At 41.2% G+C, this 26,306-nt stretch overlaps 1 protein-coding gene across 1 annotated transcript in view; it reads left to right on the forward strand.

The window, feature by feature from the left end:
• The window catches only part of LOC143035146 (golgin subfamily A member 2-like), a 65,822-nt gene that overhangs the window by 10,287 nt on the left and 29,229 nt on the right, over positions 1-26,306 (forward strand). The window contains exons 4-13 of the mRNA XM_076201768.1: positions 3,892-4,010; positions 5,368-5,569; positions 5,737-5,902; positions 6,997-7,138; positions 16,769-16,963; positions 17,315-17,512; positions 17,754-17,972; positions 20,585-20,691; positions 25,129-25,303; positions 26,020-26,176. Of these exons, the coding sequence (XP_076057883.1) occupies positions 3,892-4,010; positions 5,368-5,569; positions 5,737-5,902; positions 6,997-7,138; positions 16,769-16,963; positions 17,315-17,512; positions 17,754-17,972; positions 20,585-20,691; positions 25,129-25,303; positions 26,020-26,176 (1,680 nt within the window). The remainder of the gene's footprint in view (positions 1-3,891; positions 4,011-5,367; positions 5,570-5,736; positions 5,903-6,996; positions 7,139-16,768; positions 16,964-17,314; positions 17,513-17,753; positions 17,973-20,584; positions 20,692-25,128; positions 25,304-26,019; positions 26,177-26,306) is intronic.

Here is a 26,306-nt window from a genome sequence, read left to right on the forward strand (position 1 = left end):
GTCAGCAAAACTCAAGACGACAGTTGTTTGTGTTACCCTCCCACCCCTTTTGAATGGGTGAATGTTGCCATGTGATGAAGCATACATATACCAAAGGCTTTTTTTTCCTCTTTACAAGGGAGGTAACCAAAAAACAAAGGCATAAAATCCACTCTCACCCATTCCATTCCCTTGTACTCCACTCCCATCCACCCTCTTCCCTCCCTCTTATATTGGCTCCTCCTGGATGACTGGTCATCCCTGCATCTCACCCACTGCTCTGGGTCAGAAACAGTGTCACAAGACACAGGACATCCACAGCAAGATTGATTAATTAAATCAGCAACCCCCCCCCCTCTCCACCCCCTCATGCAGAAATGGAAAAGATGGGGGAGAAATCCCTTCAGGCTGCATCAATTTATTTTTCACACATACTCCCTCACCCTTCATCCCCCACCCACTCCCTTTCATGCATCACAATCTCATCCTTGGTTGCCCCCTCATGATCACTCCTTCCACCTCTGCCTTCCACACCTGTTTTACTAATCTTCACTCATCCAAACCATCTCAATACTCTTTCATCAACCCTATATCTCAACTCTGTACCCGAACTCGGCTCTGACCACCTTCCAATCATCATCACCACCAAAACAAGATGCACCCCAGCTGGCCACAGACACACTTACACCAATTACAAGAGAGCTAACTGGGAAGCCTTTACTGAAGAGACAGAACAACATTTTGAAACACTTAACAGTACACCAATCACAAACATAAACAATGCTGTGCACGCTTTTAATACAATCATACAAAACGCAGACAAGAGATACATCCCTAGAGGCAACAGAAAATCACACAACCCCAACTTCACACCAGAAATCCAAGGCCTCATCAGACAACGTGACACACTTAAACACGATACCCCCACACCTATCCCTCAAAACATAGCAGACCAAATACAAACACTAAACACTGTGATTGCCAATAAAATACATGAACAAAAAACACAAAATTGGCAAAACTTTATCAATACACTTGATCACAAAACAAACACCAGCAAATTGTACAAAACACTCAACAGCATCACACTATCCAACACTAACACTACACGCTCTCACGCAGCAATAATCACAACAACAGATAATCTACCCTCAAACAGACAACAAGCAAACGCACTCATACGTCATTTTGCACAGACGAGCCATCTTACATCTCACCCTGACGACCGACGCACCATTCGACGTAAGAAAGACTTCCCCACAGACTCAGACTATACACCCTTCATAGACAGTCAGACAAAACTCATAATGCATAATCTCAAGCACTCATCTGCCTGTGGCCCTGATAACATAAGCAACATCCACCTAAAACACATTGGACCACAAGGTATACACGCACTCACAAACATTGCAAACTACAGCTATTCACACAACACTATACCCGACATCTGGAAGCATGGTAAAATAATCACCATTCCAAAACCGAACAAAGACCCAACAATCCCAACATCGCACCGCCCAATCACACTTCTCTGCACCCCCTCTAAAGTCATTGAACGCCTAATACTTAAACTTGTCACACCATATATTCCCCTTGCTGACTCACAACACGGTTTTAGGCCACTACACTCCACAAACACTCTTCTGACAAACCTCACACAAAGAATTTTAGATGGCATCAATTCAGATAGGCCCCACCACAGAACCCTTCTTATAACATTGGACATTAGTAAAGCTTTTGATGCTATCCCCCGCCACAACCTAACAAATAAAATATATAACACAGACATGCACAATAACACCAAAAGATGGCTGGCCAATTATCTGGCAGGCAGGAATGCTCATGTGTCATATAATGGCCAATCATCGCACATCAGAAACATTAAGAACGGAGTACCACAGGGCTCGGTTCTATCCCCCACATTATTTAATCTATACATGCATGACTTACCCACGCCAGACACCTCAGAAATACAAATCTCTTCCTACGCAGACGACATAACAATCACATGCACACATCGTAACACAGACAAAGCTGCAGAAATAATCCAGCCTTACCTTGACACACTCAACACATGGTTCATCACAAACAGACTCAAAATAGCTCCAACCAAATCTACAGCAACACTTCTCACCAACTGGACAAAAGAACACAAATACATACCTCATCTCTACATCAACAACACTCTAATACCACACACAAACACACCGAAAATTCTTGGTGTAACATACGATACATCCATGTCTTTCAAACAACACCTCACAAACATAAAAAACAAATGTACACCTAGACTTAACTCACTTAAGTCAATCACTGGAACAACATTTGGACAAAACAAAGAAACCAATATAACAATATACAAACAATGCATACGCTCAGTGATGAATTATGCGAGTCCTGCATGGGCTCCTAATCTCAGTGAGACACACCACAACACCCTTCAAATCATACAAAACAAAGCCCTAAAAACAATTACAGGCTGCACAAATACATCACCTACAGACCATTTACACCATGAAACAAAAGTCCTCAAAGTCAAGGACCACCTCGACATGAGAGGCACACAAACACTTGCTGCAGCCACCACAAACACATCACACCCGCTACACTACATAGCAGAACACCCACACACACCAAGAAACATTAAAACTACACCCAAAGACCTTTATTACGCACAGATACTCTCTTCTCTTCCTCCACAACCACCAAATACCAGCCTCCGGAAACATATTCATAATCATATCACTCACCGCTCCATTAACACACTGAGAGACAACACACTGCTGCATGCCAGACCCCCTGATATCCACCCTTCTGAATCCTCTCTCCCCACGAAAGGACAGAGTCCACTTGGCCAGACTGCGATGCGGTCACCACCCAGCACTTCTAAGCTACCAGAAGAGGCTGGACGACCGTGTTGTGAACAGCTGCCCAGGATGTAACACTTCACCCCATACCATACAACACATAATGGAAGACTGCATTATACACAATCATGCACGCAAACAACACAACATACACTCTATAAAGGATTTGTGGGAAAACCCAGTTTCGGCTGTGGCCTTCCTTGGGGAGACGGGACTGCTCGGACAGACAGTCTAGGGAACGACAACAACAACAACAATTCAATGGGGGTAAATGTGCTCAGCTGTTTAGCCCTGCTTTAGAGGTACTGTGTTTCACTGCATTGTCTTTGACCTAAATGGTCTTTCATCCACAAGGCACTAGGATGGAAGGGGTATTGGATAGATTTTGGTTGGGTTGTGGTGGGTGTGTGCTTTAACTCAGCCTCCCACAAGATAAGGGTGAAAAAGCCTTTTGATTTATTAATCATTGCCTTGAGTTTCACTAAATGAAAAATCAGGCCCTTCCATTAATCTCTGGAAAGAAACTTGAGAATGTTGTCTGTTTTTATATTAGTATGGAACTGTTACAATGTCACAGCCTGAAAAGGGTAGGGGGAGGGGACCAATCACCAGTAGTCAGCTATCCATGTGTGAGAAAATGTAAGAAATACAGCTGAAACTGATATATATATATAGAGAGAGAGAAAGATCTTGGGCTTTGGAAATGGGCAGTTTCGCTGTCCATCTTTTATGACAGCTACATAAGCGGCCTTGCAGTGTGCTGTGTCTTGTGACACTGCTTCTGACCCAGGGTAGTGGATAAGATGCAGGGATGACCTGTCATCCAGGAGGTGCCAAGATAAGAGGGAGGGAAGAGGGTGGAAGGGAGTGGAGTGTGATTAGGGATGGAATGGGTGGGAGTGGTTTTTATGTCTTTGTTTTTTGGCTACCTCCCTTATAAGGGGGAAAAAGCCTTTGGTGTATGTATGTACATATATGTACTCGTCTTTGGTCCCATAATCTTTTGGCATGTATGCATACCCTCTTTCCTTTTTTATGTTTGCAGAGCAATCTGTCCCATCATCTGCCATGGAGGAACTGGAAAGGAGGAACAGCGAACTTGCAGCCAAACTTCAAGAAGAAGTTCAGTTACGTCAGCAGCAGTCACAGTACATCACAGACCTTGTAAGATTGTTGAGAAATTTTGTGTACCTATTTCTTCTTCATATTATACTCATGGTAGTGCAGCTAGAGTAATTGTGATGGGTAGGGAGTGGGTGCATGTCTTGGTTGGCTACCCCCCTTATAAAAGGAAAGAAGCATTTTAGGATATGCAAACAAACATCATACATATACCAAAAAGCCCTTTCCCCAATATAAGGAAGGTGGCCTACTCAAGACAAACATCCTACCTCCATTCATCCAACACCCAATTGTTGTCCCTTTTATCTTTGTTTCTGGAGAAGGGTCATCCCTATCCCCCAGCCTCTGCCCATTTCAGAAGCATCGCAGCTAGACACAGCACCCCAACTGCCAAGACGTTTACCCGCCACTGCATCATTATATAATGGCCCTTCCTGTTCCTCTGATCAAGAATTTACAGGGCAGTCAAGAAGATATATCTTTGGGCCACATCAATTTACTGTCCATTCACAACAACACTCCACTCACACCTATCTCTTGCCCTTTCCCTTTCCCCTTCAACAGCCGTACCCTTTATACCCAAGGCCCCTTTCACCTTATCTGTCCATGCCATTCTTAGTCTTCCCCTCAGATTCACTCCTTCCACCCTCCCCACCACACTCCCACACTCATCCCATGTATTGATAGGGTTAAAATTCACTGCAGCTGACTCCATCAACCTGACATAGACTGCATAGCCTTAATTCTTGCTAATACCAAATTATTTTTTAAAATTTAAAGTCAGCCTCATAACTAAGGGGTTAATTTCATATATAGCTGTGTAAGGTTACTTTGACTTCTGTCTATAACAGTGGTTCTTAACCTGTGGGGAATTCCCCACTGGTGGGGAATGGCGGAGCTGCCAAGTGGGAAAAACAAAAATTAAGGGCCGTAAAATGGAACAAAAAAGCAAAGCGTATATTTACGTACTAAACACTGCATGGGTTAAAATCGAATTTGTCAAAGACCGATGCTGTGGTGGGAAATGGAGAGTTGGCTCACTAAAAAGTGGGGAATTGGAGAAAAAAGGTTAAGAACCCCTGGTCTATAACATGGCTTCTTCCCCCTTACAAGGGAGGTAGCCAAGTCAGAGGCATGCATCCACACATTGACATGTATTTTAGTATAATATTATCCATAAAAAAATCTAGTGTGGATCATCTTGACCAAGAAATGGTTGTAATAGTCTTCTTCTCCTTTGTTGTGGTGATGCCCCACCAGTTGAATTTAATAATTTTCCATAAGCCATAACAAAATCCAGTGCTTCATGGCACTTAATGAAATTTGTCATGAATGTCATTTTGTGCAGTACACATATATGTAGTTATTTCATGATTCTGTATGCAGATTTCACTTTCAGAAATCTCACATAGAAAAGGTGGAAGCTAAGCTTTCGTTACAACAGGAAGCTGTGTCGACAGGTGGTGCTGGACTGCAAGAGGTGGAAGGCCTCCGAGAACAGTTGCAAGTACACATTCAGACTATTGGGATCTTGGTGGCTGAGAAGACAGAGCTCCAGACAAACCTTAACCACTCAAAACACTCACTTCAGCAAAAAACAAGTAAATGCTCTTAAATTATCCTGCTGATGAGTTTTAGTATTACTTATAATGGCAACATATAAGAGAAAAAAGGGAAACATTTGAAATAAAATGAACTTGTGTAAATTATTGAAAGGTCAAACCAAACATAGTGTGGACTACACCAGTCATGTTTTTATTATTCACAGATGAAGTGATGGAGTTGGAAGGTCGTTTAGGGGCATCACGACAACGCCTTGGGGAGATAGAGCAGCAGTTCAGAGACCACAAGAGTCAACTTTCCACTATCACTACAGCCAAAGAGAACCTTGCCAAAGAATTAGAATCACTCAAAATGACACAGTACAAAACCAAGTAAGGTGTACAGCATGATTATTATATTTGTATTTCCCTTTTTCTATATCCTTATCATTCTTCTCATCACAGTCATCTTTTTGGCATCTCTTATTGTCACACTCAATCTTCCTTCCCTATCCTCCTCTGCACTCAACAAATCCCTGAAATACATACATATACCAAAGGCTTTTTTTCCCCGTACACAGGGGATAGCCAAAAAACAAAGGCTATCCATCCCCTACATACTCCACTCCCCTCCACCCTCTTCCTTCCCTCTTATCTTGGCACCTCCTGGATGACAGGTCATCCCTGCATCTTGTCCACTGCCCTGGGTCAGAAGCAGTGTTGCAAGACACAACACATCCACAGCAAGGCCTCTTCATTGAATCGGCGACACCCCCCCTCTCCATCCCCTCATGCAGAAAAGGAGAAGACTGGGAGAAATCCCTTCAGGCTGCATCAATTTATTTCTCATACATACTCCCTCACCCACCCATCCCCCACCCACTCCTTCTCATGCATTACAGCATCAACCATACACAACCATTCTCCATTTTTTCCAAATGGAAAATTAAATACTCTTTGTAATTTCCCTTTATTTCCTTCACTTCCATTAGCATCTTTCCATCAGCACTCTTTACTTTCTCTCTACCTGGCTCACCCTCCTCATTCTTTTTATTTCCTTTCAAAATATTGTTTTACTCTTTCTGAAATTTTGTCCAACACCTACACCATCTTGCATCTACTTTCCTTGCAACCTCCTTACCTTGCATTTACTTCCAGTCTCGTTCATATGTACCTCTTGTATGCTTCCCTATTTCTTCCTTGAACAAGTTGTGGGCCAGCTCGCTGGTTCTTGCCATTTACTTGGGAACCATGGGTGTTCTACAGGAGAAATTTTGGGCAACAGATTGATTTCTCAATTTTTTTTCCACCATTGTAGTGTGTGCATATGTGATTGTACAGTGTACAGATGCCCTTTGACAATGAAGCTTTGTGAACCACCTTGTTCTTTCCCTGGAGATCTTAAGTGTGGAGTCTAGCTTGTGGTGTTCCATAAAGACCCCACTTTCTAGAAAAGTATGATTAATAGTTTATCCTCCAACCCCCAGCAAAGCATGTGAGGAGTACCGTACATGTGTGTCAGAGTTGACAGAAAAGCTGAACACCAAAACGAGCGAATGCGACCACCAAACTTCAGTTTTGAACGAAACCAGAGGGCAGTTAGCCATGGCACAGTTGCACATCCAGCAGGTAATTATTCCTATTACCATGAACAGTTTAACCACTCTGGTACACTGACTCTTACGTTGGTGTCATGAGGTGCAAGTGGGTACACAAGGATGCCAGCATCAGCGTCTTGATTATATATATGGTATATATGTATGTGTATATATATATATATATATATAATATATATATATATATATATATATACAGTGCCTCCTTGTACGGTAATTCTTTATCCAGTAAATTCACAGTAACGGTATTTGGTAACTATTACCCTCAATTTTATTTACAGTAAGAAAAAAATTCACAGATACGGTATCTGCTCGTGTTTTGAAGAGGAAAGAGCAGGGAGAAGGTACGTCTGCCATATCCTATTATTACATGTTATAATGGGTTCGGTATACAGTAATTTCAATTTGCGGTAAGGTTTTCAGAAACGCATATGTACCATATAATGAGGACTTACTATATATATATATATATATATATATATATATATATATATATATATATATATATATATATATATGGAGAGAGTGAGTGGTTCAAGGTAAAGGTGGGACTTCGTCAAGGATGCGTTATGTCGCCCTGGCTGTTCAACTTATACATGGATGGGGTGGGGCGAGAGGTAAATGCAAGGGTAGTGGGCAAGGGATTGGAGATGGTTAAAGAAAATGGAGAAAAGTGGGAGGTGAGCCAGCTGTTGTTTGCGGACGACACTGCGCTTGTGGCAGGATCGGAGGAGGGATTGAGGAAGTTGGTGGCAGAGTTTGGGAGAGTATGTGATAGAAGAAAGCTAAAGATAAATGTGGGTAAAAGTAAGGTGATGAGATGTACAAGGGGTGAAAGTGGCAGTAGACTGGAAGTGAGCAATAAGGGAGAGCGACTGGAGGAAGTGGATAGTTTTAGATACTTGGGTGCAAATGTGGCAGGAAAAGGTGGAGTGAAAGTGGAGGTAGAATGTAGATTGAGAGAAGCGAGTAAATGCCTTGGTGGATTAAAGAGTGTGATGAGGAATAGACATTTGGGAATGGATGCTAAGAGGAGACTGTATGAAGGAGTGATTGTGCCAACAGCACTGTATGGGGCAGAAACATGGAACATAAGAGAAGAAGAGAGAAGGAGTTTGAATGTGTGTGAGATGAGGTGTCTGAGAAGTATGATGGGGGTTACTAGGCTAGATAGAGTGAGAAATGAGGAGGTGAGGAGGAGAACAGGGGTGGAAAAGGAGCTGGGAGATAGGGTTGATAAAAAAATATTAGGATGGTTTGGACACATGGAAAGAATGAGTGAAGAAAGACTAGTAAAAGAGGTGTGGAAGGCAGATGTGAAGGGAGTGAACATGAGGGGACGTCCTAGGATGAGGTGGATGGATGGGGTGAAGGGGGCTTTGGGGAAGAGGGGAATGTCTGTTGAGGAAGGACGGGAGAGGACAGAAGACAGGGGTGAATGGAGAATGGTTGTATATGGATGATGTTGTGATTGCATGAGGTGGAATGGGCGGGTGGATGGGGGGTGAGGTAGTATGTGTGAGCAAAATTTGACGCAGCCCAAAGGGATTTCTCCCCGTCCTCTCATTTTATGCAATGGGGGGACGGAGAGGGGGGGTCGCCGATTTAATGAAGCGGCCTTGCTGTGGATGTGCTGTGTCTGGCGACACTGCTTCTGACCCAGGGCAGTGGACAAGATGCAGGGATGACCCGTCATTCAGGAGGTGCTAAGATAAGAGGGAGGGTGGAGGGATGTGGAGTGTATTCAGGGATGGAATGGGTGGGAATGATTTTATGCCTTTTTATTTTTGGCTACCCCCTTGTAAGGGAGAAAAAGCCTTGGTATATGTATGTATGTATATATATATATATATATATATATATATATATATATATACATATATATATATATATATATATATATGTGTGTGTGTGTATATATATATATATATATATATATATATATATATATTATATATATATAATTATGATAAATTGTTTAAGACAAATGAGAGAGTGATAGGTGGGGAAGGGTAAACGAAGATGGGCTAAGAATACATTTATTGTTCTTACGTTTCGGTTATTATAACCTTCCTCTGAGGAAGGTTATAATAACCGAAACGTAAGAACAATAAATGTATTCTTAGCCCATCTTCGTTTACCCTTCCCCACCTATCACTCTCTCATATATAATTATGTATGTATCAAGGACTACAATTACACAGGACGTGCGCACCCAGATCCCTGGGTCCGCTAGCGGAGGCCATTGCTTTCTTTGTAACCTAACATTTTATATTGGATAATTATATCAAAACTAGAAATCTATCATTGCATATAGGACAAATATATCAACTATTGACTTATTCAATGCAGTACAAGTTAATATAAACTTTTAAAGTGAAATAAGAAACTATTTTTAAGGCAGTATTATGCTTTGAAATGCCAATTTTAGCCAGACTTAACAGGTATTATTGTATGAGTTTAGTGGACACCAGGGTTGGCGATTTTTTTTTATCTTTAAAAAAAAATCATTTTTTTAAATCAGATTTATTTGATTTAAATAGATTTTTTTTTATGAATTTTAAATATTGTGGGATTACTATCTGATATGTGATCTGATTGCTAAAGAACATTTTTAGCATATCAATATAAGGAGCAGTGTTATATAGACTTGCCACAAGTATACAAGGAACGCTATAAGTCGTATGTGAAGACGGTATGCTCAGGTTTACTCGATTCCTCCAAGAGTGTTCTCATCTTGGTGACATTTGCTGCATTGTCTGTCACAACACTTCCAATGTGACAACCAAAATCTTGTTCAGCCTTCTTGATCAAATTTTTTACAAGTTGTAGAAGATATTCACCAGTGTGAGGTTTCCTTGATGTGTCTATTGTGTCAAATAAATCTGACCAGTGGATGGTGTTAGAGTGACACATATGGACTCATTATGGTTGTTAGACCACTCATCAATTGAAAGACATACAGTTTCATTATTTAGGTAATCTGCACAGTTTTTATATTCCTTTTCATACACAAGATCCAAGTACTTATCAGCAATATCTTTTCTGGATGGAGGAATATAACCTGGCCTCAGGTTCTGAACCATCTTGAGAAACTGAGGATTCTGAACAAGACGAAATGGTGAATTTGTAGCAAATATCATTCTTGCAACTTCTTTGTCGAGATTTTCCTTTTGAGAGGCTGAAGTTTTTATGATAAATCTGTCCAGAGATGTTGATGACTTTCTTTTAGATGAAAATGATTTAGCAGAAGTGGCGCCTGTGGAGGAGTCTGATAGTGACCTTTTTAATGGTGGAGTCAGGTTTACAGATAATTCAAGTGGAGCCGATGATGAAGGGATTGAAGCTGTTGATACAGAACCTGAAATGGAAACAGAAAATTTTAGAATATTGCATAATTTATAAATTAATAAATAAATGAATGAATACAGTGTGATTTAGGCTACTTTTGAGTGCAGTAGTTATTTTTTAGATAATGACCATATTCACACAAGCCACTAAATTATGTGGAAAAAATTAACAGGATATGAAATATGTGGGCTTGGAATTCAGCCTACACAGGATTCATTCCATTTTTAAATTCACTAAAAATAATGTGTTAGTTGGGTTAGGTTAGGCTAAATCCCTTTGAACTGAATCCCATATGGGCTGAATTCCAATGGAACCTATGAAATATATTACACAATGTTGAATGAAATGAATAACAATCATCTAGGCCCCAAATTTGAGTGGATACAGTATATTATAGTGATATAGTCATTACCCAAATTTAGAAGTAATGAAGTTGAAGTATCATCTCTTTAGGCCTTCACATTTTTTTTGCACATGCTCTCCATTGTTCACCAAAATTATATAGTTGCGTATGAAAAGGGAGAAATGCACACAATATAAGTAAAATTATTTACCTGGGTCATCAATTTCTTCTGTATGCTGTGGCTGACCTTGGCATTTATCTCTGTAAGATTTTAATCTTGATACAATGCCCTGTAGTTCCTGGCTGCAGTCTTTGCATTTAGCTCAGTACCCTTTACCAGAAGTTGTTGGTAGTTTTTCAAAATAATTTCAGACAGGATAATTTTTTCTGCCTGAAGGAACCACTCTGCCAGGTCCAAAAGACATCCTTCCTGGTTGATTACAAAGCAGCAACTGACTTAGTGAGAAGCTGCTTACCTAGAACAAGTTTCAACAAGTATCTTGTTGAAACTTGTTGTGGGCTGCACAGTGATATATACTACATGTAGGCTTATACCATTCCTTGTATATTTGTGGCAAGTCTATATAACACTGCTTATATTGATATGCTAAAAATGTCCTTTACCAATCAGATCGCATATCAGATAGCAATCCCACAATATTTAAGATCTATAAAAAAAAATCTATTCAAATCAAATAAATCTTATTTAAAAAAAATATTGATTTTCTATATTTCTTAAAAAGATTAAAAAAAAAAAATTGCCAACCCAAGTGTCCACTAACCTTATACAATAATACCTGTTAAGTACTGCTAAAATTGGCATTTCAAAGCATAACGGTGCCTTAAAAATAGTTTCTTATTTCACTATAAGAGTTTATATTAACTTATACGGCATTGAATAAGTCAATAGTTGATATATTTGTCCTATATACAATGTTAGGTTTCTAGTTTTGATATATTTGTTCAATATAAAATGAGGCCACGCATGGAGAAGTGTCCCATGCAACACAATGGCCGGTTTTGAGTTACGCACATATAACACTATTTTGGCCCTTCTACTTCAATCCGAACATGTCGGAAAGGACAAAACGTGACCTGCAATATGGTCGAAACGCTCCTAAAACAAAGTGGTAAAACCTCACGCTCGCTCGGCCGGCGCCATCCAGAAGAGCCTACAGGCCAGACTTCTTTGACCTGTCCGCAGTCAACCTCCCAGTGAAGTACCAATATGACAGGTTGCTCACAAGGGAGAAGATCACTGACCTACAGTACCTGAATGACGAGTTCATCGCCCAGGCCGATAATCGTCAGTGGTGGCGGGATCTGTTGCTTCGGCAGCAGGACCTCCGCAACCAAGGTGCTCTGGTGTCCTCCGACAGCGAATACGATGCTGATGACCCAGATAACATAAACATGGAGTACGATAGCATGCTGGCTCTTAACATTGCCTAGCATCTAGGTCATCTGGTTTTGTTGGTTGTTTGTTTGTTTGTCTACATGTTGTTTGTTTTTGTTTTGATCTCTGTAACTCACATCAGTGGTTTTGTCTTGAAAAATACATTAAAACAATGTTTTCATTATGCTCGTAGCTTCAATGACAACAAAGTTATTCATGTTTTACGTTTCCAAAACTTTGGATGCGATTTCTGGCATTTTAAAAATTGGCGCATGGGACACTTCTCCACGCAGAGCCTCAAATGTTAGGTTGCAAAAAAAGCAATGGCCTCCGCTAGCGGACCCAGGGATCTGGGTGCGCACATCCTGTGTAATAGTAGTCCTTGATATATATATATTTTAGTTTGTAGTTGTATATGATTTACCACATATATATATATATATATATATATATATATATATATATAAATATATATATATATATATATACATACACACATATATATATATATATATATATATATATTTTTTTTTTGTAGTTATATATGAGTTACCACCGGATTTTGTGTATATTATTACTCAGTGTAAAAGAGAATGAGTAATACAGCAGTGAATTCATATTTTATAATGCAAGTAATGCAGGAGGTGCTAAGATAAGAGGGAGGGTGGAGGGGTGTGGAGTGTATTCAGGGATGGAATGGGTGGGAGTGATTTTATGCCTTTTCCTTTTTGGCTACCTCCCTTGTAAGGGGGAAAAAGCCTTGGTATATGTATGTAGTTTGATGAATTGTACATATGGTAGCCAATGCTGCGTGTGAGAATTTGACTCATACCAAAGTGGTTAAACCTTTCCATTTAAGGGGGGACTGCTCAATATTTGATTGGGATCAGCAGGCATTCATCAGAAGCATTGTATAGAGTGTAGCAGAGGAGAATAAAATTTAGTTAACTTTAATCTGATCCCTTCAATGTGGGACTTGTCCCTCAGCTAAACAAAAGTATTGAGCATTGCTCAGAATGATATCTATTAATAATACCACATTGAGGAAAAGTTTGAATGTGTTTGAAATGAAATGTCTGAGATGTATGGTTGGGGTTACTAGGTTGGATAGAGTGAGAAACAAGGAGGTGAAGAGGAGAGTGGGAGTGGAAAAGGAGATGACAGATGGGGGCTGATGAAAGAGTATTGGGATGTTTGGACACATGGAAGAAATGAGTGAAGAAAGATTAATAAAAAGGTGTGGAAGGCAGAAGTAGAATGAGTGAATTTGAGGGTACAACAGAGGATGAGATGGAAGGATTGGGTGAAGAGGGCATTGAGAAAGAGGGGAAGTCTGTTGAGGAAGGCAAGGAGAGGGCAGGAGATGGGGGTGATTGGAGAGTGGCTATATATAGATAATACTGTTATGCAAGGAAGGGAGGGATGGGTGATGGGGAGTACATACATACATATACCAAGGCTTTTTCCCCCTTACAAGGGAGGTAGCCAAAAAGGGAAAGGCATAAAATCATTCCCACCCATTCCATCCCTAAATACACTCCACACCCCTCCATTCTCCCTCTTCCCTCTTATCCTAGCACCTCCTGGATGACGGGTCATCCCTGCACCTTGTCCACTGCCCTGGGTCAGAAGCAGTGTCGCAAGACACAGCACACCCACAGCAAGGCTGCTTCATTAAATCGGTGACCCCCCCTCACCATCCCCCCATTGCATAAAAGGAGAAGGTGGGGAGAAATCCCTTTGGGCTGCATCAAATTTTGCTCATACTACCTCACCCCCCATCCCCCTGCCCATTCCACCTCATGCATCACAACATCATCCATATACAAGCATTCTCCATTCACCCCTGTCTTCTGTCCTCTCCCGTCCTTTCTCAACAGACATTTCCCTCTTCCCCAAAGCTTCCTTCACCCCATCCATCCACCTCATCCTAGGACGTCCCCTCATGTTCACTCCCTCCACATCTGCCTTCCATACCTCTTTTACTAGTCTTTCTTCACTCATTCTTTCCTTGTGTCCAAACCATCCTAATACTTTCATCAGCCCCATCTCCCAACTCCCTTTCCACCCCTGTTCTCCTCCTCACCTCCTCATTTCTCACTCTATCTAGCCTAGTAACCCCCATCATACTTCTCAGACACCTCATCCCAAACACATTCAAACTTCTTCTCTCTTCCTCTCTCATGTTCCATGTTTCTGCCCCATACAGTGCTGTTGGCACAATCACTCCTTCATACAGTCTCCTCTTAACATCCATTCCCAAATGTCTATTCCTCATTACACTTTTTAATCCACCAAGGCATTTACTCGCTTCTCTTAATCTACATTCTACCTCCACCTTCACTCCACCTTTTCCTGCCACATTTGTACCCAAGTATCTAAAACTATCCACTTCCTCCAGTCGCTCTCCCTTAATGCTCACTTCCAGTCTACTGCCACTTTCACCCCTTGTACATCTCATCACCTTACTTTTACCCACATTTATCTTTAGCTTTCTTCTATCACATACTCTCCCAAACTGTTACCAACTTCCTCAATCCCTCCTCCGATCCTGCCACAAGCGCAGTGTCGTCCGCAAACAACAGCTGGCTCACCTCCCACTTTTCTCCATTTTCTTTAACCATCTTCAATCCCTGACCCACTACCCTTGCATTTATCTCTCGCACCACCCCATCCATGTATAAGTTGAACAGCCAGGGCGACATCACACATCCTTGACGAAGTCCCACCTTTACCTCGAACCACTCACTCTCTCCATTTCTAATCCTGACACAAGCTCTACTACTCTCATAAAAACTCTTGACAGCTCCCAGAAGCTTTCCTCCTATCCCGTATATCTGCATAACCTCCCACAGTGCCTTTCTGTCTACCCTATCATAGGCCTTTTTCAGATCCATAAAAACCCAAAAAACATCCTTCCCCTTTATTATAGCTTTCTCACATATCTGTCTTACCACAAAGATCTGATCTACACAAACTCTACCCATCCTAAATCCACACTGTTCCTCACCAATTACTCCCTCTGTTCCTCTCCTAATCCTCTCAATCAAGATCCTCCCATAAGCCTTCTCAATTACACTTAACAAGCTAATCCCTCCGAAACTACTACATTCACACTTGTCCCCTTTTCCCTTGTAAAGAGGAACTATATAGGCACTCCTCCAGTCGTCCGGCACTCTACCTTCTCTCCAGCAAACATTAAATAACCTCACCAGCCAGTCCACCATCACTGTACCTCCTTTTTTTAGACATTCTGCATGGCATCCATCCAGACCAGATGCCTTACCTACTTTCATCATCTTAACAACTGCCTTCACTTCATCCTTCCTTATTTCTCCTCCATTTTCCTCACTCATCATGGTCATTTTCTTAGCATTTCCCACTGCAGCTATCTTTCCCTCCCTATCCTCCTTCACGTTTAGCAACTCCCTAAAATATTCTGCCCCTCTTCCCCTTACTGCCTTCTCTTCCATTATCATCTCTCCATCTGCACCTTTTACCTTTTCTTCTCTACTTGATTTGCCTCCTTTTCCTCTCTTAATTTCTTTCCAAAACATCTTTTTATTACTTTAAAAATTTTCTGTCATACTCTTACCCCATTTCACATCTGCTCTCCTTTTTGCCTCCTTTACCTTTTGCTTTACTTCTCTTTTCTTTTCTTTGTACCTCTCATATGACTCCCTCGTCCTATTTTGTAACCAATCTGTGAAAGCTCACTTCTTCTCTTCTACAACCTTCTTTGTTTCCTCATCCCACCATTCACTACCCTTCCTTCTATTTCCACCTGTCCTTCTTGTTTCACACACCATCCTTGCACACTTTGTGACTCCCTCCTTGAACCATCCCCATTCCTCCTCCACACCTAGCTCTACTCTATCCTTCACTTCCTCCCACTCCTCCGTCAGCTTCTTTTTGTACTCCTTATCCTTTTCCTTTTCACCCATGAGGAGCCAAGATGATAGGAAGGGTGGTGGAGGGGAGTGAAATGGGTAGGAGTAGGGAGTGGTTATATGTGAATGATATTTTGATGCAGCCCGAAGAGATTTCTCCCCGTCTTCTCTTTTACTGCATGAGGGGACGGAGAGAGGGGATTACTGATGAAGTGAAGTGGCCTTGCTGTGGATGTACTGTGTCTTGCTACATTGCTTCTGATCCAGGGCAGTGGGTGGGATACAGGAATGACCTGTCATCCATGAGGAGCCAAGATGATAGGAAGGGTGGTGGAAGGGAGTTAAATGGGTAGGAGTAGATAAGTGACTTTGACTTGGCTACTTCCCATATAAGGAGGAAAAAGCTCTTGGTATATAGATAGATAAAAGAAAATTAACAATGACTACATTTTAATTGGTACTTTGTTATTCACTTGCATAAGATGACCATAGTTGAGAAAATAAGTCATTATTGGTCACATGAATGTTCGAACTGGGAAAAAAAACAGTTTTTGTTTGATGTGAAGTAACAAGTTGGGTTGTGAGGAAGGTGAATCTTGATTCTGTTATTTACTCATATGGCTAATCTGATAAACAACCTTTATATATCTGAAAAAAAACCAGCTCAGCAGTGGAACCACAAACGAACTAACAGCTCAGATGGAGCAGATGAGAGCAGCAATGATGGAGAGCCAGGCTCAGTTGCAGGCAACTCAAGCGGCTCTTAATCAGTCCCATAATGAGAATGGTCAACTAATAACCCGGTACCAGCAGTACGCGAGTCATCTCACCGCACAGATTGAGGAACTTCAGGGTCAGGTTAGTGAACAGTCTTCCACCTCCTCCTCCTCCTTCCCCTTGTGCTTCCTCATCTTTCTCCTTCTCCTTCTCTTCCTCCCCTCTTCCACTTCCCCTTATGTATCATATCCTCTTCCTTGTATCACTTTCCATCAATCTTCAATGTCCTTTGACTATACAGTTGTTCATGAAATATGTGAGGATGACTTAAGAATCTTTATTGTCTTTTAAGTGGTGAGGATGTCCCACTTCCATGGCTAGCCACCGTGCTTGGTGAGTGACAGTCATGTTGAATTGAAAAAGAAAAGAAGAAAAAAAGTTCTACCAGTTCTGAAAGGCTTTCAGTAATATTTGACATTGTCTGAACCACAGGTAAAAGACCTCACCAAGGAAAAGGAAGACTTACAAACCTCGCTTACAGAAGCCCAGACAACTATCAGCACCCTTGAGGCCACCAGCAAGTCTGGACCTACGGAGGAGGAGCTCAAAGCAGAAAGAGAACAGAGTCGGCAAACTATTACAGCTTTGCAAGAGGAACTACAGCAAATGCAGGCTCAGCATCAGTCTCTTGTAAGTTGTATTGTGTTAATATATAGGCCCAGTGACTCTCAAAGCAGATTTTGTTCACCAAAGGAAAGTTCAGAGAAAATGGGGTTCATGTTGTGGGAAGGATTTCTTTTTCAGCTGAGGTAACTTTCATGCAGCACATAGAACATTTGACTTCTTAGTCATGAACAAAATGAAATGTATCATCAACCAGGTAATTTCTTTATGTAGATTTATTTTTAGCAATATATTTTGTTGTGCATAGGTCAATGACAACAGCCAATTGTCAAGCCTGATTGAGGAACAAGCAAGCAAGATTGAGACTCTTGAGGTCAATGTGGAACGTAGCAAGACTGAGGAGGTTGACACAGACCAACTTTTGGCAACCATGCAGAGTGACAAAGTGGCAGCAACACGGGCACTGACACAGAATAAACAACTTAAAGAGCAACTTGAGGAACTACAGAATGGCTTCATCTTAATGGTAAGGTCTTACAAACTTTTGATAGCTGCAGTGAACAGAATTGCATGGCTTTAGCATGAAGCCTGAACAGATTCATGAGGTGTTAGGGAAGGAGAAGGATAGGGCCATAGGTAAAGAGATGATAAAAAGTGCATTGAAAAAGGTGAAACCTGGTAGGGCATCTAGCACTACATAAGGATGAAAGTATGCTTTATTGTTGTTCCCAAGACTCTATGGTTGATCAATCCCATCTCCCTGTTGTTGTTGTTGTTGTTGTCGTTCCCTAGACTGTCTGTCCGAGCAGTCCCGTCTCCCTAAGGAATGCCATAGCCGAAACTGGGTTTTCCCACAAATCCTTTATAGAGCGTATGTTGTGTTGTTTGCGTGCATGATTGTGTATAATGCAGTCTTCCATTATGTGTTGTATGGTATGGGGTGAAGTGTTACATCCTGGGCAGCTGTTCACAACGCGGTCATCCATCCTCTTCTGGTAGCTTAGAAGTGCTGGGTGGTGACCGCACCGCAGTCTGGCCAAGTGGACTCTGTCCTTTCGTGGGAGAGAGGATTCAGAAGGGTGGATATCAGGGGGTCTGGCATGCAGCAGTGTGTTGTCTTTCAGTGTGTTAATGGAGCGGTGAGTGATATGATTATGAATATGTTTCCGGAGGCTGGTATTTGGTGGTTGTGGAGGAAGAGAAGAGAGTATCTGTGCGTGATAAAGGTCTTTGGGTGTTGTTTTAATGTTTCTTGGTGTGTGTGGGTGTTCTGCTATGTAGTGTAGCGGGTGTAATGTGTTTGTGGTGGCTGCGGCAAGTGTTTGTGTGCCTCTCATGTCGAGGTGGTCCTTGACTTTGAGAACTTTTGTTTCATGGTGTAAATGGTCTGTAGGTGTTGTATTTGTGCAGCCTGTAATTGTTTTTAGGGCTTTGTTTTGTATGATTTGAAGGGTGTTGTGGTGTGTCTCACTGAGATTAGGAGCCCATGCAGGACTCACATAATTCAACATTGAGCGTATGCATTGTTTGTATATTGTTATATTAGTTTCTTTGTTTTGTCCAAATGTTGTTCCAGTGATTGACTTAAGTGCGTTAAGTCTGGGTGTGCATTTGTTTTTTATGTTTGTGATGTGTTGTTTGAAAGACATGGATGTATCGTATGTTACACCAAGAATTTTCGGTGTGTTTGTGTGCGGTATTAGAGTGTTGTTGATGTAGAGATGAGGTATGTATTTGTGTTCTTTTGTCCAGTTGGCGAGAAGTGTTGCTGTAGATTTGGTTGGAGCTATTTTGAGTCTGTTTGTGATGAACCATGTGTTGAGTGTGTTAAGGTATGGCTGGATTATTTCTGCAGCTTTGTCTGTGTTACGATGTGTGCATGTGATTGTTATGTCGTCTGCATAGGAAGAGATTTGTATTTCTGAGGTGTCTGGCGTGGGTAAGTCATGCATGTATAGATTAAATAGTGTGGGGGATAGAACCGAGCCCTGTGGTACTCCATTCTTAATGTTTCTGATGTGCGATGATTGGCCATTATATGACACATAAGCATTCCTACCTGCCAGATAATTGGCCAGCCATCTTTTGGTGTTATTGTGCATGTCTGTGTTATATATTTTATTTGTTAGGTTGTGGCGGGGGATAGCATCAAAAGCTTTACTAATGTCTAATGTTAAAAGAAGTGTTCTTTGGTGGGGCCTATCTGAATTGATGCCATCTAAATTTCTTTGTGTGAGGTTTGTCAGAAGAGTGTTTGTGGAGTGTAGTGGCCTAAAACCGTGTTGTGAGTCAGCAAGGGGAATATGTGGTGTGACAAGTTTAAGTATTAGGCGTTCAATGAATTTAGAGGGGGTGCAGAGAAGTGTGATTGGACGGTGCGATGTTGGGATTGTTGGGTCTTTGTTCGGTTTTGGAATGGTGATTGTTTTACCATGCTTCCATATGTCGGGTATAGTGTTGTGTGAATAGCTGTAGTTTGCAATGTTTGTGAGTGCGTGTATACCTTGTGGTCCAATGTGTTTTAGGTGGATGTTGCTTATGTTATCAGGGCCACAGGCAGATGAGTGCTTGAGACTATGTATTATGAGTTTTGTCTGACTGTCTATGAAGGGTATATAGTCTGAGTCTGTGGGAAAGTCTTTCTTACGTCGAATGGTGCGTCAGTCGTCAGGGTGAGAAGTGAGATGGCTTGTCTGTGCAAAATGACGTATGAGTGCGTTTGCTTGTTGTCTGTTTGAGGGTAGATTATCTGTTGTTGTGATTATTGCTGCGTGAGAGCATGTAGTGTTACTGTTGGATAGTGTAATGCTGTTGAGTGTTTTGTACAATTTGCTGGTGTCCATCTCCCTGTTGGTTGATATGGTTGTAGAATGAATGTGGTTAGGAAGTTGTAGATGTGTTTTTAAGAATTGTTGATTTTTTAGACTACTTAAATAGTGTATCTGAATGGATAGATTTATTCATTTGAATGGATTTTGTGTGCTTTTGATGTGGGAGTATACCTCAACTTTGTCATTCTCACTATATAAGAAAGAAAAAAAATTCAGTATGTATATACATATCTAACAAGCTTCATATACACTATAAGGCTTAAAATGTAATAGTTAAACATATCAGGAATCACAATCTTTCTTCCAGAGTAACAAGAAGCTGGAATTGACAGAAAAACTTGAAGTAGAACTTCATTCTAAGAAAGCCCTTAACAAGGAAATTCTTGGTCTTAATGAACAGTTGGACAGTCAAAGGTAAGAATGAAAGTGTTATGGTAAGGCAAGGCTGGCCTTTGAAATTTCCTAGTTTGAATATGTACTCCAATTTGTATACAAGAAGAATAGGGTTGGAATACATACATACATACATATATCAAAGGCTTTTTTCACCCTTACACGGGAGGTAACCAAAAAACAAAGGCATAGAAACCACTCCCACCCATTCCATCCTCTACACACTTCACTCCCCTCTACTCTCTTCCCTCCCTCTTATCTTGGCACCTCCTGGATGATGGGTCATCTCTGCATCTTGTCCACTGCCCTGGGTCAGAAGCAGTGTCACAAGACACAGCACATCGACAGCAAGGCCACTTCATTAATTTGGCGACCCCTCTCTCCATCCCCTCGTGCAGAAAAGGAGAAGACGGGGAGAAATCCCTTCAGGCGGCGTCAATATATTTCTCATACACTCCCTCACCCCCCATCCCCCACCCACTCCTCCTCATGCATCACAGCATCATCCATACACGACTATTCTCCATTCACCCCTATCCTCTGTCCTCTCCTGTCCTTCCTCAACAGACATTCCCCTCTTCTCCAAAGCCCCTTTTACCCCATCCATCCATCTCACACTAGGTCAACCCCTCATGTTCACTCCTTCCACCCCTGCCTTCCACACCTCTTTTACTAATCTTTCTTCACTCATTCTTTCCAAAGAATGGTTTAAGAAAATAATGCTAGACCAAGGGCTGTACCATAGGCGAAGAAAATCCTGCACCAAATTTTTGTGATGCATTTACAAAGTTGCTTTGATTCCTAACACCAAACCTGACATGCTTTACAGTTCAGATGTTGTTTTCTTGTCTAGCTTTTGCAGCAGCATATGACGGAAAAAACACATTTTGAGATTAAAGGCTTTATTAATAGTATAGTATTTTGCTTGTTAGAGCTTTCTAAGGCACTTAGCTCTAATGAGTGAAATGTTCTACTATTTGTAAAGGCTTGTCCTCATGTGGTGCTTTCTCTACCATATTTGTTGTCAGCTGTCATTTTCAGACATAATTCCTACTTCCTCAGATGTAGTCACCTTACACTTGTGCATGATGGTTCAGGTTACCAGTATACCAAAGGCCCTTCCCCCTTTATGATAGAGGTGGCTGAACTAAAGCTCACACTCAATACATACACATGAAACCCATTGAATGACCCTCTTGTTTTAGCCCATCATGAAAGAAAGGTGAGGGGACAGAGAGGGGAGACATGGGGTCATTGTGTAAGTGAATCCGCCTTTCTGTGGATGTGCTGTGTCTTGCTTCATTGCTTCTGACCCAGGCAGTGGGCAGGAGACAGGGATGACCCATCATCCAGTAGGAGCTAAGATTCTCGGGAGACAAGGGTGGTGGATGGGAGTGAAATGGGTGGGAGTGGGTGCATGCCTCTGACTTGGCTACCTCCCTTATAAGGGGGAAGAACCCTTGGCATATAGATAGATAGTATGAAAGAAGAGTCCCTGTCCCCCACTACACAGCTCAGGGCAGGTACAATGCAGCAAGGCACAGCACTTTCACAACTGGACCCATAGCTAATTTACCCCTCATTATTTCATTGCATAGCAATTCCCCTTCTCATTTATTCAGAATAATTTTTGGAGTAGATGAAAAGAACTTCCATGTTGAATATGCCCGTCTTTTATCCATAAACAGTTTCCCTCCATCCCTGTCTTTCACATTCTCTCTTCCTAGCATGACCTACATTTCTTGTGCATCCAAGGTCCCAGCTTCCTTTTATTGTTGCTTATGTAATCTGACTTCAGGTGTGTATAGAAACAATTACCACAGGTGCTTTCTTCACAAGTGTTTGGACACCTGTAGGTAGTTTCATCAGACATACCAGTCAGCACAGGTCTGAGTCCAGTTTCAGTACAGTAGAACTTGTTTTCACATCACTGACACTAGTTTGTGAGTCTTCCTGGTTAATTTATATATTTATTTTATTTATTCATTTCTTTATTTACGGATGGAGTGATGTATTTGATTATTCATTTATTTATAATATATTTATGATTGATTTATAATGTCACAAACTCCCTCTTAGAGAGGGCTAAGACAATGCTACCATATGTAGGGCATTTTGAATGTGGGAATTTATGTACCTAGTATGACCTTAGTACAAACTTTCTTGCTGCCAAAGAAAGGCTCAAACCACCTCCACTCCAATCTCAGGCACAAGCAATGATACTTACAATTGATTAGCCAGCGAGCATCTCTTATTTATGTATTTTTAATTATGTCTCCTTGTGAGTGGGAAGCTCGCTGGCTGAGTGGGTTAGGGCGTCGTTACTTGTGGCAAAGGTCAAAGGGATGGCGGTTCGAATCCTGCCACTGTGGAGGTTGAACCAAGGGCATGGTTCATTAAATTCCACACTACAAAGTCCTCTGTAGCATCCTAGCCTTCCAATGGGAGGAGTGTGTGACATTAAACTATATCATCATATCTTTGTGAGTGGATGAAGGGGGGAAGATTGCCATGTTATGAAGCAGTGGGGGTAAACTGGCTTTGGCTGTGGAGGTGCTGTGTCTCGCTGCATTACTTCTGAGCCAGGCAGTGGGCAGAGGGAAGGGAATGCCCTTCATCCATAAAGAGTTAAGATAAAAGAGAAAACAAATGGACGTTGGATGGGAGAAGGAGAGACACATGCCTTAGTTGGCTACCTTCCATACAAGGGGGAAGAGGCCTTTTGGTATTTGGATAGAATTTATGTCTACATGTGAACAGCACAGACCAACACTAGGTACCTGCTAATGGACATCTTGCATGATGCACATCAGAGAGAACCATCTTACCACCTAATTTCATGATATGGTTTAACGTCACAAACTCCCCCCCTATTTGGAAGGCTAGGATGGTGCCCCTCACAGAGGACTTTGTAGTATGGAATTTAATAAATCATGCCCTTGGTTCAACTTCGCCAGTGGCAGGATTCGAACCACCATCCCCTTGACCTTCGCCACAAGCAACAATGCCCTAACCTGCTCAGCCAGCGAGCATCCCTAATTTCATAATCTGTATATATTCTAATCTTCATTTTGGGATGCAGACCTGATGAACAGGCCATAGGATTAGGCCTCAAATATTTTTCAATTTGACTGTTTTCCTGCCCCCTTTTTTACAAAAGGAAAGTTGATGGTGTCAACTACTCCACTCTTTCTGTTGGCTGGTGACATAGAAATAAGTCCACACTAAATAGACAGACATCAATTTAACACCTCTCACCAGAGATATATGCTTCCTGTCACTACCAATATGCCACATAGGGTTAGGAAAACAGAACAGTACACATAAACAGATTTTGCTTTTGTCATCAGACAGCACTTCAGACATACCAGTGTAGATTAGGCAAAACAATAGACAACACATGCCCACAATGCCAGAATCTTTCACAAACTATCACATACCTTCACAGACTGCACAGCATTGACAGCATATAAACATAAACACAGTTTTTTCAGTGATTAGTTTCTTTTTTTGCTTCATTGTTATGAATAACACCACAGGCAGATCAGCAAAAACATAAACAATCTATAGTTGTTATATTCTAGTTTCCAAAATTTTCCTTATAAATTGACACTATATATTCTTCCATTCCTTAAGGACTTGCCTCCTCTCATAAGATGTAATGTACACCTTTATTAACTACTTCTTTACTGCCTTTCCCCCATTTTCAATCTACACACTCACATCACTCAGTCTCACAGCTTTTCCACATTTCAACTTCGTCACTACACTTTACACTTCTTTTTACGGATATGTGCCCACTCAGCTTTCCCATGCTTCCTATCCCACCTCTCTCCAGCATCAGTATTTAATCTTCCTTATCTTCACCAACATTTGGCACACATGCATACATATACCAAAGGCTTTTTCCCCCTTACAAGGGAAGTAGCCAAAAAAACAAAGGCATAGAAACCACTCCCCATTCTATCCCCTACATACTCCACTCCTCCTCTACCCTCTTCCCTCCCTTCCTTTAGCAGTTCTTCAAATTATGTCAAACATTCCACATCAGCCTTTTCAGCTAATTGCGCTCTGCTGTTGTCATTGATCCTGCTTTCCATCAACTCCCTTGGTTTTCTCATTTTATTCACCTGCTTACTTTGAAAATTTTCAAATTGCTTCTGACTCTACCTTTCACACTTCTTCATTTGTATTGTGCCACCAGTTTCATTTCAATTGCATATAAGGCCTTCTCCCCATGTTAGAAAAGTGCCAGAGTAAGAAAAAGAAAGAAAGAAAAAAAAAAGGGATGGGGTAGTAACTAGTTTCTTCACCCTACTTAAAGGAAGTGGGTTAGCAGAAAGATATTAGAATGTAGTTTGGAAAAGGAAGGAAAAAATTGTAGGTAGCATTATTTTTTAATCGATGAAAACTAATCTCATAAAGGAATGCTCATTATTTTGCTTTTTATATTTCCAGGCAAAAGGTGTTAGAGAAAGAAAGGGAGAACCAAATGTTGAGGGAGAACAGCGACGCATTAGGAAAAAGAATATTATCAATGGAAATCCACAAGAAGAGTATCATCAGTGAAGAGGATCTCTCCAAATTAAATAAAAAGATTGCTCTTCTTGAAGGGCAGTTGAACGAATCGAGGGTAATGATCACTGTTTTTTTGTTTACTTAGTTGTTGTTGTTGTTCCCTAGACTATTTGTCCGAGCTGTCCCATCTCCCCAAGGAATGCCATGGCCGAAACGGGGTTTTCCCACAAATCCTTTATGGGGTGTATGTTATGTTGTTTGCATATGTGATTATGTATAATGCAATCTTCCATGATGTGTTGAATAGTATGGGATGAAGTGTTACATCCTGGACATTTGTCCACAATGCAGTCATCCAGTCTCTTCTGGTAACTTAGAAGGGCTGGGTGGTGGCCGCATTGCAGTCTGGCCAGGTGGGAGAGAGGATTCAGAGGGATGGATATCAGGGGGTCTGGCATGCAGCAATGTGTTGTCTTTTAATGTGTTAATGGAGCAGTGAGTGATGTGATTATGGGGTTGTACTGAAAGGAAATTCTTTGACTTTGTTTTCATTTTATTTGAACCAGTGGTTTCCAGGTTCCTCTCACTTGTTAAAATGTAATAAGGGTTATGGCAGCCCATAAACTTTTTACTTTAGAAGGGCTTTCTCTCAGCTGAATGAAATTGCTTGGCTTTGGCTGGATCAATCAACCAATCCTATGGTCTTTCTCTTGTCATAGATGTAATTTTAAAGAAATGAAATTTCATGATTAGGTGATGGACAAGAACTGAGTAGGAAATTGATCCTTAATGTTTAATCAAAGCACTTCTGACAATTCCCTTCCTTCCCAGGAATATAGTGACAACCTAATGAAACAAAATGGTGAACTACTAGGTGAAGCACAATTGCGAAAAGACGAGATTATCGAAGAAATGTTTGCACATAAGAAAAAACTGGAAGAAGAGGAAGTACCGAAAATAGTATATGGAAATGAAGAAGTTGAAAAAGGTAAGAAGGAAGATTTAATGTGAAGATTATGATGGTTATCCTGCAAAACAAGGTGGCTAGAAGAGAAAGATCTTTATGCCCAATCAATCCTGTATCACGTGTTACCATAATTTTTCCTCGTGTTGTTCAT

This window comes from Oratosquilla oratoria, chromosome 18 (genome assembly GCF_046742065.1).
Source record: "Oratosquilla oratoria isolate Oo_2021 chromosome 18, ASM4674206v1, whole genome shotgun sequence".
Classification (NCBI taxonomy): domain Eukaryota; kingdom Metazoa; phylum Arthropoda; class Malacostraca; order Stomatopoda; family Squillidae; genus Oratosquilla; species Oratosquilla oratoria.